This window comes from Gymnogyps californianus, chromosome 16, assembly GCF_018139145.2.
Source record: "Gymnogyps californianus isolate 813 chromosome 16, ASM1813914v2, whole genome shotgun sequence".
In the NCBI taxonomy this organism is placed as follows: domain Eukaryota; kingdom Metazoa; phylum Chordata; class Aves; order Accipitriformes; family Cathartidae; genus Gymnogyps; species Gymnogyps californianus.
Genome location: NC_059486.1, coordinates 12,605,394 through 12,618,374, shown reverse-complemented (window position 1 = coordinate 12,618,374; position 12,981 = coordinate 12,605,394). Strand labels below are relative to the sequence as shown.

Below are 12,981 nucleotides of genomic sequence, written 5' to 3'. Positions count from 1 at the left end.
GCTCCCTGTGCCCTTGCCCACGGCAGGGCTGGGGGACGGGGACGCTGCCGGAGGAGCTTGCAGCTGGCCAGGCAGGTGGCCGCGTCCCTGCCGGGCTCACAAGGAGGAAGCTGCCTGCAGCCCCTGCCTGCGGGACCCGGCAGGGAGCCCGACCGCTCTTCTCTTTACATTAAAACCAGAGCAAAACAGCAACACCTGCTTCCCCATACTGTAATTATCTGTGTGCTCGGGGAGGGACCAGCCGAGACACCCCGGGACATGCTGGTCAGCCCTCGGCTCACCAGGCACCCCGGCTTGATGAGCTCCGCCAGCATGGCAGCCCCCAGCCCCTGTGCCCCCCCAGCCTCTGCCCCGTGCTCCCCGGCACGCCAGCCCGCCTCAGCACCGCACGGCCCTTCGTTCCGCAGCTCAACTGAAACTATGACTAACTCAGTTATCAGATCTTAACGAAGGCTGTGCTCGTTGGCTTGGGGCGGGGGCTCTAGACGAAGGGTCTGCCCGCAGGCACGCAGCTACACGCAACCCTGAGGTTAACCCCATCCTTCGGACCCCAATGCCGGACTTACATGCTCCAGGTCCAGCTCCGGCGGGCAGGGAGCGCGCCCGGAGCGTGCAGTGGGCGGGCTGGGAAGGACGCGGGCGTCGGGGCACTTCTTCAAAGCCCCCCCGGGCACGGCAGCCCGCTGTGAAGCGCTGCGAGTGCTCCGCTCGCACCCTCCCCACGCATTTTGCTTTCGCTCCCTCGCAGCAGCCGGAGACAGAGAAGAAAGCAAAGCCGGTTCCTTAAATCCTGGGGGCGAGAGGATTTCAGAGCCATGGGCGGCCGAGAGAGCAGCGAGCGAGCGGGCACCGAGGCTGGAAACCAGGTCACAGGCAGGAGACTCCTGACCCTGATGCCAGAAGTTGGTGGGAACACATGCTCCGGACCCAGCGCTCTTCCCTCCGGTGGGGCCGGCGAGCGAACGGCGTCCTCCGCGCTCCTCCCGCTCGCTCGCCGGAGCTTTCCAGCCGGCTGCAGCCGCGGTTGTTAAGGTGGATGGAAGCGTCTCCAGTATTTTCTCCCCTACCTCAGCTCCTCGCTCAGCAGCTCGGGGCTACGGGGAGGCTGTGCAGTTTCAGGAGATGCCCGACGTTGCCAAGAAATAATAATTTAAAAAAAAAATAAAAAAAAAAAGGCAGGAGAAAGGCGAAGGGGAGGCAGCAGCCGACCGCGCGCTGCAGCTCTGCTCCTGCCAGCCCGGGGACGGGGAGCCGGTGCCGTCGGTATGTGGCGGAGCAGTGAGCGAGCTCTAATCTGTTCCTCTGGCTGACCCGGGGCTCGTTGCATCTGAATGTGACCTCTAGACAGAGCATTAATAACGAACGTGGCGCTGACCCAAGCTGACAAGGGGTGCGGCCGCTTGGCACCCGCTCCCGCCCTCCCTCTCTCACTTTCTGTCTCCCTTGCTCTAGTCTGAATGTCAGCGGCAGGGGGAGGGATCCAGGAAAACAAAGCTTGGCTAATAGTTTCCTCCGCTCTCAAGTGAATCAAAGGCGCTTTTCTTTGGGGAGGTGCGCGCCGGCGAGCCCAGCACCGCACCGGCGGGATGCCGTGGCACCCCGGCACACCTCGGCCCTGCGGCCGCTGCCCCGGCGGAGGAGGGATGGGGAGAGGTTTGGCATCGGTCTCACCATGGGCGGACCGGGGCCTCTGCTCCGGTACCGGCAAACGGAGGCTGGAAGGAAGAGGATCCCGGAGAACGCGGTAGCGCACGCTTGGTATCTCGGGGCGCAGAGGAGCAACCCGGAGGGGCAGTGCGGCGGGCAAGGGCCGTCAGCTCGCACCCCCTCGGCTCTCTGCAGCTGTGGGTTTTTACCGGAGCCGTTCCAAGGCTCTCCGGCGCGGCTGCCCTGCTCCACCCAGGGCTCGGCGAGGGCGGAGGGAGCCCGTAAAAGGGTCCCTTAATGGGAGCCTGCATGGATTAACAGATCAGGGTGAGAGGGGAAAAACTAAGTGATCTCATTCCCCTACGCCTGACAGTACCTTGTGCGATCCTCCAGCCCCTCTCGCACCCACATACCCTCTTGGGAGCGGGGATGGATGCAGTTCTGGCTACGGAACAGCCAAAACATGCTGTAATCCCATCCCGGAGAAAGACCGGCACTACGGAGTCAGCGACACCACCCAAGGCATCCCGAAAGCGTGGTTGGCATCACTGAGCTGAATTAGCGCATCGCAGCGTCGCTTTCCCCCGCCGATCTCGGGGCGGTTTGCAGTGCGTGGGAGAACTGAGGCACAAGGAAGGTGAGTAACTTCTCCAGGGCCGCGGAGCCAGTGGGTGGCAGAGCCGGGCGAGTGCCGGGCTCCTGACACTGCGTCAAGGAAAGCAGCAGGGACGGTACATGGGGGGCAAGCCCACGTCCCTGCAGGCGCCGGGGCCGTTGCTGGAGGGACCATTGCGCAGGCAGCCGGCTCAGTGTGCTCTCGCTGCGGTGGTGGGTGCTGTTCTCCCTTCCTTGGGAAGACGACACCGGGTCCAGCCTGCCACGCTCCCACCGGACCTCTATTTTGGTGGCCGGACACGAGCGCATCTCTGACGTGCCCCACGGCAACGAGGGAGCTTGCAGCAAAACTCCCCAGCAGCTTTCACACCCATCATACCACCTCTCCGGAGGGAGGCAGTGCCACCGAACAAGGTGTGGGTATGGGGTCGGGACCCCTGGCCAGCTCAGCTCTAAGTGTCATCTCCCCGCTCCGCTGGCCCTGGCTGGGGACCCTCAGCTCCCAGGTCTCCCCTTCGGAGGAGCCGGTTGCTGGACCGCTGCATCATCCTGCTGCAAAAACATCGAGCCCCGTGCCCTGACCACGGACCTGCCCAGCTCTCCCCCTCCTACCACAACTCTCCTTTTGCGCTGTGTCCCCATCCTTTGACCCTGGGAGGGGATGGGAAGCCTCCCCCCAGGACGCCTGCTCCCTGAGAAGTGCCATCCCCTCCGGTCCGGCCGGGGAAACTCGAGTCTCCAGCGCAAGGCAGCGAGTCCACGCACAGCAGCCGCTCCCTGCAGGCCCAGCTCTCTCCCTTCACCTGGTTCGGTTATTATTCCTGCTCCCTTATTGTTGGAAAAATAACGCTCAAAATTAAAACGTAGGCTGTAAATTATAGTAATTACCCAGCAGTTCCCCCTGACAGGCCTTTTGTGTTTCATTCACTGACACTCACTAAGCAAATCCTCGCAGTTTGCTCCTACACGCTCGAGAAACATTCAGCCAACGGTGGAAAGCGCAGCTCCGGGGGGCATGGCGGGCAGCAGCACTACGGGCACTATCCCAGGAGTAACACCTTCGCCGAAGAGCAGCAAAGCTCCAGCCTGGGATGGCGCAGACAGGATTGCAGCCGACCACAGCCTCTTCCAGGGCAAGCATGGCCGATTCACACCTTGGACGCAGTTTTGCCCTCGTGGCATCCAATCCACCCCATCCCGATAATTTCCACCACGTCGCTTCGTACGAACTTCATGGCAAACACGCGGCTTGCTCGGAGCGGGCAGATGCCAGTGCTCTGGCCACGGCGGCGGGCGCCGGGGACGGGCAGGCTGGGCTGTCCTTGCTCTGAGCTCCCCTTGCACCCAGCCTGGATGGAGGGCACCTGGGTGGGGGACCCCAAGGCACATCCCACCCCAGGGCCAGCGAGAGGGACAACACGCAGCGACCGGCACGGGCTGCAAACCAGCTTCTCCAGCCCACATTTACTACCACCAGCAGGTTTTTACAGCAGTAAATATCTCTGACTGGAGAGGAGAAGGCTCCAGCATGAGCACAGGGGAGACGAAGGGAGGAAGGTATGGAGCTGCCAGCTTCCCAGCATCGCCCGTGCTGCAGCCAACTCCTTGTAAGAGCAACGGCTGCCCTGCCAGGAAGAAGTAATGGAGGAAAATGTGAAGACCCACACAGACCTACCTCTCCCCGCCCTTCAGCCAGCCGCTCGTTAGAAGTAACAGTGCAAACCCAAAGGAGGGTTAGCGGAGCACACACTTGTGTGTGTGTTCACACACCCACTTGGGCTCCAGAAGGATCCTGTGCAGCGAGACAGCATGCTGAAAGGCAGCTGCGTTCAAAAGGCGATGGGAGATGGCTGGCTTCTGCCGTGGGCTTTTGTGTCAGTGGGTTTGGCTGTGTGGTAATTTGAAGAAATCAGTATTTTTAAAAAAATTCTACTTTATTTTAGTTTTGTGAACAGAATGAGACTGGGGAAAAAATGGTTCAGGTCAGTCCAAAACTCATCTGACTTTGAGTTGGTTGTTGGCAGAACTGAAAATCAGCCCTCAAAAGAATACCTTCTGTATCCAAGGAAATATTTTATATCTACCCAAAATGAACTATGCAGGAGTCTTCATGGGTTATTCAACTCTCTGTCATCAGCTTTTTACATTTGTGCCTGACCCTTCTCTGCCTCATCATGCTGACTCCATCCCGTGGCCTCTCCAGCTCCTTGGCCTGGGAAAAGGCGTAAAGAGCCCGAGGTTGGCTCTGCCCCGAGGGCAAGGAGGAAAGAGCCTCGGCAAGGCGTGGGAGGACCTCAGGTGAGCAAGAAACTGCCATTTCCACACCACCTCTTTTCAAAGAACAAAACCACTTGTTAGACGCCAGGGGGAAAACCCAGAGCCGGGCGAGAACAGATACCAGACTTTAAAGAGTAACAAGGGTCATGCCGAAACCTCCCAGTTCATCAAGTTCAGCTCCAGCACTATTGCAGCTGCTCTGCAACGTGGGACGCTAGCGGTGAAACTCAGTGAAGGGGCTGGGGGGGCAATAAACCCACTCAGCTGTTCCAGGTCAGTGCTCGCCCGCTGCTCACAAACTCCCTTCCAGCCTACCTTTAACTCCTGCCTGCGTGGGCTCCTGCCAGTGGGTCCCCCAAAGGCAGGAGCTGCCTAAACACTGCCTTTTAAGGAGCAACCCCTTCCCGCTGCCGAAAGCCTCTGTGCCCTGCCCGGCGGCAAAGCCAGGCAGAGCAGCGGGCGCTGCCCGCTCCCCGGCTCGGGAAGGGAAGGGGGAAAATCCTCGAGCAACTCCGGTTAATCAAAACCTCCTGCTTTTAGGATCACAGCCACGGTGCAAGGAGGCAATATCACAAAACCACGCTCCCCCATCATTATACCAATCTCTGCACATTTTGACAGACTAGTGAATCAAAGTTTATTGCGTAATAAAAGTGTCATTAAGCAAGAACTTTCCTCTCGCTAGGTTTTCGTTCCCCTAGTTAACTTTAATAACACGCTACTCCCCTTTATCATCTCTCCCGGCAGACACAGTCCTGCCTTCTCCCGCTTGGAAACTCTCTGCAGCTCTGTGACTCTGGAGCAGAGCAGACGACTTTGGCGTCTCACTGTCCCCGGGCTGTTTTCTCTTACCTCCCTGAGCAGAAATGACACGGGGTTTCATGCCACGCACAAAAACAGCTGGGGGTAGACAGCAAGGCCAGGCTGATTTCCCGGCTGGTGGGTGCTGGGAGCAGAGGTCACCATCCCCATCTGCCCAAGCACCCCGGGGTGTTAGAGCTGACTCTCCGTAGGACTCACATCTTGCTTGTTTAACTCCCTGAACCAGCCGGCTGTGAGCTCAGACTGGTACCAGTACTGGGGAAGAGTGTGGCTGGGGTGGCCGAGTCCTTACGGTGAGGAGGACGGTGCCCGTGTCTCTGAGCCCACCCCAAACTGGGTGCCCACCGCCTCCTCCGCCCCTGCCCAGCCGTGCCAGCAGCAGGCTCTGCTGCCGCCGCCTCCTCCAGCCTCTGAGGTTACCTCTGGAGTTTCGCAGTCGCTGCGAGTCGGAAAACCCCAACGCGCCGGTCCCTGGAAATGCCAAACAGAGCCAGTTCGAAGCATTAAAGCGGGTGCTTCCTGGCAAAGGGGAATTTGACTTCTCTGTAGAAGTCTAGTGTCGCAATCTCAGTTTCCCAGGTTGTAACGGAGGGAAAAACATCAGCAATCGGGCTTTACACCAGCAAATCTCCCCGCCTCGTCCTGGCCCCCGGGCTGGAATAATGCTACGTGCTCCCACGCTTCATCCTTCCTCCACGCAGGCTTTGGCAGCTGGTTTTAAGACTCCTTAAGCGCACCTCAAGCATCCAGCATAAAACAGCAAGAGGCATTTTTTAACAACCAGATGCAATCTCCAAAACAAAGCGGCGCTCGGAAAAGATCCCTGCAACGACTCTCCCCTGCTCAGCACCTGCTCGCCCCATTACCTGGCCCCGGGCCAGTTTGCTTGATTAAAGTCTATCTATTAAGTTGTGCGTCTATAGAGAGCCCAGCTCAGCAACGCACAGGATTGGCACTGGGTTGTAAAGAGGGTTGGAACAGCTTAAAGGCGAGTGAGCCAAACACTTTGGGATATTCACAAGCAAAGTAATCCAAGTCCACAGCTCCCATCGGCACCTGGGCAGCCGGCACTCCAAAACGTGTAATCACCATCCCGGCAGCAGGTGCATTTTCCAAGCAGAGTCAAACCCACTAACACGCCTGCTTGCGTTTGCCATCCCCAAACAGCGTTCATTTCCATTTTAATTTCCCATTTACAATCCTCACCGGGCCAGGAGAGTCAGCAGCGATGCAAGTGGGATGCACAGGCTGGGGACGTGAGCTCGACAGCCCATCAACAGGACGTGACTTTGGCAAAAAATTAAAGCAGCGAAAGAGCTGGCGCAGGAGCGGCACGTGGAGGGGAAGTGGCAAGAAGGGCTGTGCTACACTCAGCATTTTTTAAAAATGGTCTCAGCAAAGGCTCTGAATCAGCTCCAGGACTTAAAGTCACCCCACGCTGCCCGCAGCCCCGGCTCTCGCGAGCTCCCCGACATGTGGCTGCGGAGCGCCGGGGTTCACTGTCCTCTCCCTAAATCCCAGAGCTACGAACGCAGGCAGACGCTCTCGGCATGTCTGGAATAGATCACGCCGATAGAAGGAAACTCCGGAGAGCGAGGCGAAGCTACGCCTCATGCTACAGGCACCAGAAGCTGCAAAAAGCAACAGGCAAAGCGCCTTCCGCATTTCCTACGGCTGGCTCCTGCCTTGCAGGACACGCATGGATTCTGGCCACAGCCCAGACATCACTGGTGTCGGCACAGCTCCCGGGGCTGGAGAGGGCGAGCATGTCCCCTGTCCCACCGCCTGCCTCCCCCAACCCCCCCCCGAGGCTCGCTGGGAACAAACTAGCAGCGGGATGGGCAGAATCTGGCCCCACAGCTCAGGGCCCACCACCCTGAGCCGACTCCAGCGGTCAGATGCCGTCCATCCCCGATTGCTGGGTTAGCTCCAGCAGAGCCGACAGGAGAAAGAAAACGAGCAGCTCACCTTTTTTAGCTGTCTCCATCTCCTCTTCGGTCCAGCGAGAGCTTTCATTCATCTCCAGAGAAGCTGGGTAGGAGGAAGGAAAGGAGAGCAGTCAGCTGTGAGTGGGACCCAGCAAGCCCGGCAAGCTCGGAGGAGATGCCCGAACACCCAAACCCCGTCCCGTGCGCTGTTCCCTGGAGGCACGACAAAACGCCGTGCAGTGCAAAAGTGCTTTGGCAGGGAAGGCTGTCATGGTGCGGGCTCTCAAGGCTTTTCCACGCCACGGTAACCCATACAGAGCATCTCCCCCGGGATGCATCTCGGTGACGCGAAACCTCTACTTTGGGACTAGAAGCAAAGCCAGATGGCTTGAGGGTGGCAGCAGATTTCCTGCTGATTTGGTGCCGCGCACTCTGGCCCGCCAACAACAGGTACCTAAGATGGAGCCGACTTCGGCTGTGTGCTTTGGAGGTGGCAGACGCAGGGTGGGACCGTCACCCTCGGCGGAGACGGAGAAACAGCGTCACCTTGGCGGTGACTTTGGCCGACCACATCCGTCAAGGGAGTTGGCCGTGCTTGACCACGGGCTCCCTCGGTGCCATCACCGGGCTCTCAGACATCTCAGAGCCACTTCCAGCAATGCTGAGGGCTCACCCGGAGCAGCGCCCATCGCAGGGGGACGTGCTGCTCCGGACGGGAGAGGCGAAGAGGGGTGTCAGCACCTGATGCTCCCCCTCTCCCCCACCCCAGGCACAGTGCTGGGGACACCGAGGTCCTGCATAAAGCCTCCACTATGCAACAGTCCCGCTGGCAGCCTGGCACTAGAGCAAACCCTACAATAACAAACCAGAGTGTGAGTCAGAGGCAAAAAACAACTCGGTAAGGAAACAGATTTCCGGCTCAGGCTGCCAAGGGGTTATTACTCTAAACAACAGGCAAAGCATTATTTCAACAGTGATGAGAGATGTTTTGACAGTGTCCTTTCAAAATGGAAAACAGGCTGATAGGTTCAGGATAAAGGATACGGGTGAGGAGAGAAGGAAGCATCTTCCAAGAAGCTCTACAAGAAGCTGAGACCCTGTGGGAGGACAACGCGGGCTCCGATGCCCACGGCATTGGGCAGAGGAATCTCCTTCACAGCCGGCTAAGCACGACTGCAGGTGTCACCTCCTGGAAGTCAGCGCAGGTCACCGCCTCCCCCAGAAACGCCGTCTGCCCCCCGGGACGTTGGCCAAGAGGGAGGGAAATCGATACCTCGCTGCTTCCCCTGGCTGTGGGCAGAGCCGGGGCCACCACGCTCATTTACGTAAAAGCGAGTGTCCCCGACACGCTGCGCAAGGCCTTTCGCTCAGCTTGAGGATGACTGTTATTGTATGGTAAAGAAATGTCAAAGAAACGGCCCGTTTGGTTTGATTAATGGTATTTACTGAGGTTGCGCAGTTATGAAACAGATGCCTACGGGGAGCTCCAGCACGCTGCAGTTAAACCACAATACGGTTTTGTGTTGTTTTTTAATGTTCAATTGGTATTTAAAATGCAATAACTTTCTTAGCCAACCTAAATTAAAGCACTATTGGAGAGACATAAAGTGAAACCAATTGCTCAGATATGTCACTGGAATCGATCCATTCCCTTTTCCCAATTTAACACGGTCTAAAGTCTTTTCTCTGTGTTTGCAGTGAAGTTTATCAAGCACTCTGAGATGCTGGGATAAAAAAGAATCCCATCTAAGTTACTGGCATTATCTGCCGCTTCTTTGCAGCATTGCTTAACAAGTTCGAGAGGGAGAGCAGGGCTCTGTTGTGCCGGGAACTATTTATATCGCCTGTATGAAAACAGAGCGCTCACAATCAAGGCCTCAGCCAGTTGTCAGCAGAGGAACAGGGAGGCGAAACACCTCTGGGTGATTTATAGCACATGGAACAGAACAAGCAAGAAACTGCAGAGCAAGGAAACTGAGAGGAGTCACCCTGTTTTTATTTTTACCTGCCTTAGGTAGCACAGTAATAATTTTGTACTTGATAGAGTAGAAAACAGAGAAAAATCAGCCAGATTCCTTGAGGCATCGGCTTCTCTAACTCAACACACGAGCAGTTTCCCAGGGTGACCACTACTGATGCTGCGGATGCAAGAGGCAGATGCACCCAACGTGGGGCTGCGGATGCTGCCATGAATTCCCATCTAGCCCGAGACAGGCGCGGCGGCATGGCGCGGCTCTGGCCGCTCGCGGCCGCGGGCTGGCGCAGTCCCTGGATGCCACGTTACAGGTGGCACGCTTTGCCTCATCCACCTCGCTCTGAAGCTGCTCCCAGCCTCTTCCCGCTGTGCTCAGCCATGCTGTAGCCTTGCACAGGCAGGACAGGAAGGAAAATACTGACCACCGTGCCTGGCCGGCTACCGATGGGGGAGATGAGCAGGGGCACTGGGGACCAGCATGGGAAATGCTGCTTTTTGGGCAAAACAAGCGCAACCTGGGTGCACAGCACGACTGCAGCCAGGGTGGAGGCTCTTGAGCAGTCATAACCCGCTACCTCCTTGCCACGTCCTTCAGCTGCAGAGACGAGGAAGGGACCAGCCTGATTCCCAAGGCCAGGGGGGTCACAGACCCCGCAGGCTGCAGCTGCTCAGGCTCCAGGCAAATTTGAAAACAGAGAGGGCAGGAGAACCGGCAGAGACCCAGGCAAGCCCAGGAGGGCAGAGCAAGCTCCGTGCAGAGCTCGAGGGTACTCAAAGCCCAAGCTGCCGCAGAGGGAAACACACCTCTGGGTGCAGGAGGTGCACGAGACCTGCATAAACCCAGCCAACGTGCTGCTAAAAATGATGGCTTCCCTTTTTGTCTTTTGCAATACTTTCCCTCTGAGGCCCTAAAACCCACTAACGCTCAGCCAGGACAACCCAGGCTTGCAAATGCCTCTGGTTCATCCAAGCGAACCGTGCTGGGTAATTACTGGGACAGAGAAGCCTCACTGCTGCCCCCTGAAAAGAAGCATTTCATGAAGGAAAACCCTCCTCTGTCAGCGGGGAGCAAAACAGGGTGATGGCCCATCCCAGCAGAGCGGACACCCCAAAAGCCCTGCCAAGGTCCCTCCGTCCCCACGCACGCCGCTACCCACCCAGCTCCGCGCTCTGCTGCGGGGTGGCCGCCTCCTCGTTGTTGGCTTCGTTCGCCATGGAGCGGGTGATGCGGCCTTTGCGCCTGCCCTGGCTGTTGGCGGTTTTGCGACCTTTGGAGGTGATGGTTTCTTTCTCGTCGTTGTCTTCCCCGGACGTGTCATCGTTCTTGTCCCTGCAAAAACAGGGAGGGAAGAAAAAACATTGTTGGGTTGGTCTGATTTTTAGGTCAAGCAATTATTTCTCTGCACGTGTTTGGGGATGTTGGGTTTTTTTGTTGGTCTTTTGGGGGGGCAGGTCTGCATTTTTTTTTGCACACGCAGGCTTTTTTCCTGGCTGGGAGCGGGCTGGATTGGTGGTGGGGTGATTTGTTGCGGGGTTTTCTTTCTGCAGCTGGCTGCAGCTCCACCACCAAGTGCACGCAGAGACCTGACGGAGACAGGTTTAATACCAGACCATTCAAATTCATCCCTGCCTCCTCCTCATTTATCTTCCTGAAAGGGACCTGCTGGTAAATGTCTTTGCAGCCTAGATATAATGAAGCCAGATGTTCTTTTAAACCAAGTATTAAGCCCATTACAGATAGCTAGCGGTCTGCGTGCCAACCTTTCCCCACCACGGCTCTGACGCTCCCTGTTCGGTGTGAGGGAGGCAGAGCTGGCTAAAGCCCTTCATCTGGGAGTGCTCACGTTGACATCAATAACGCTAAAGGTGAAGTGCCGCGCTCGGCTGCGCCCGGATTGCTCCTCCGACTCCCAGAGGCTCTCACAACAACAAAACAAGCTAGAGGATCAGGGGAGCTTTGCGGATCGATTGGGTTTACATAAAAAAAAGCGTATCAGAGTTGCTTTCCCAGTTTGGGAGCAGCAGGGAAGAGGAACGAAGAGGAGAGCAGGCTCTGCCCTTCCCTCCCTGCAGAGGAGGTGAGGTGGGCGCACATGGTCTTGCAGGGGGTCAGGCTGCCCTGGACCACGCCGTGTCCCACTGCTGCATCCCACTGCCGCAGCCCCAGCCCGATGCCCAGCCCTCGCTGGAGATGGAGGCGAGCCAGGCAGGGAGGGTTGTCCTTACTTTGTCAGTTCTTCTTTGTCATTTTCTGTTTCCTGCTTGTCTTCCTCCTTCTCTCCCTCCTTCTCCTTTTCTTTCTCTTTTTCATCTTTCTCTTCTTGGCTGCTCCGGGGCATTTGCTGCTGCTGCTGCAAAACAAGGGATGTAAAACAAAACAACCCCTCAGTGCTGAGGCGGATACATCGCAGCACCTGGGCCAACCTAAACAAACGCGGCGAAACAATGCTGGGGGGCGAGCGGCCAAGAGGAAAAAGCGCTGCAGGCAGAGGGTACAGGCAGGGCGCTTACAGAGGCCACGGGGGCCGAAAGCTTTCCGGGGAGATCAGAGGTAGTTTGGGATCAGGCACGGCAGCCGTGCTCTGGCTCCTGTTCCAGGCAGCGGGACAGCCCCTGCGGCTCCCCCAGGGTTTGCAGGCAGCGAGCAGGGACCTGACATGGAGGGAAGGCAGGGAGATGAGAACAACCCCCCTGTTCCCTGTAGATGATGGCTCAGCAACATCGGTCGCAATTTGCAGCGGGTAGGATGCATTTTGCTGGAGTACGAAGGAGACGGAGGCACCAGAGATGCCACGAGGCTCAGTGACACCAACACCGTGACCTGTTTCCTAAGCATCTAACGTAGCCCACGAGGAAAGTTTATGGCCCTGTATCACCGAGAAGGGAAGATGCCCGGCTCCCTGCCCCCTCTGTACCGCCTGGCACCCTCGGCGGAGGCCGTGCACCCAACCGCCCCAACGCCGCTGCTGTTGCTCAGACCGAAGGCGCCGCGGTACCCGAGGGAGGGTCACAGCGATTATAATAGTTCTGGATTTTGTTTCAACAGCTGCAGGAAGGAGGATGCTGGGGAGGCCAGGTTCCCCTGACCTCCCTTCCCTCTGGCGACCGGCAAACGAGAGGCATTTCATAGAGAAGTAGAAATTAGAGACAGAAATGATTTATTAAACCATCCTGCTCCTGGCTAATGCAAGGCTGCTTGCTCCAGGAAACCCACCTGGGCTTGCCCTGCCCCTGCCCAAGCTGCAGGGCTTCCACCACCCCCGGGAAAGGGTTCGGTGATGTAACAGCAGAGGAAATTGCCTTAAAGTGGATTTATCAGCAGAAAGTATGATCCCAGATGGCCTGGTCTGGCCGGCACACAGCCGTTCAGCAAGTGCGGACGAGGTGTCCCCGTGTCCCTTGAGCCAGTGGGACTGGCCTGTTCCTGATCCGCAGGAACTGGGAGGGTGCCTCGAACACGGGTGACCCCGCAGCAGCAGTGCTGGGTGCGAGCTAAACCCTCTGCCCCCATGGGCTGGTGCTAAAATGAGAAGCATGGAGCTGTCAAAACAGGCTTTGGAGCAGTTTAACGAGAAAGCTGCTGATTCTTTCAGGCCCCGGTTCAACACAAGTCCTTAAAACACAGGCACTGCCGTCACCAAAACCCTGCGGACTTTCAGTTCCTCCTTGTATGGGGGGGGAGGCAGCTGTGCCACCAGGACTCCCGCTCGGCAGTGC

The 12,981-nt window shown here is 57.6% G+C and overlaps 1 protein-coding gene across 1 annotated transcript in view; it reads right to left on the bottom strand.

The window, feature by feature from the left end:
• Positions 1 to 12,981, bottom strand: part of NCOR2 (nuclear receptor corepressor 2) — a 259,884-nt gene that overhangs the window by 54,451 nt on the left and 192,452 nt on the right. Inside the window, exons 16-18 of the mRNA XM_050906955.1 lie at positions 11,491 to 11,615; positions 10,422 to 10,594; positions 7,330 to 7,392 (exon numbers count right to left, since the gene is read on the bottom strand). Coding sequence (XP_050762912.1) covers positions 7,330 to 7,392; positions 10,422 to 10,594; positions 11,491 to 11,615 — 361 coding nt within the window. The remainder of the gene's footprint in view (positions 1 to 7,329; positions 7,393 to 10,421; positions 10,595 to 11,490; positions 11,616 to 12,981) is intronic.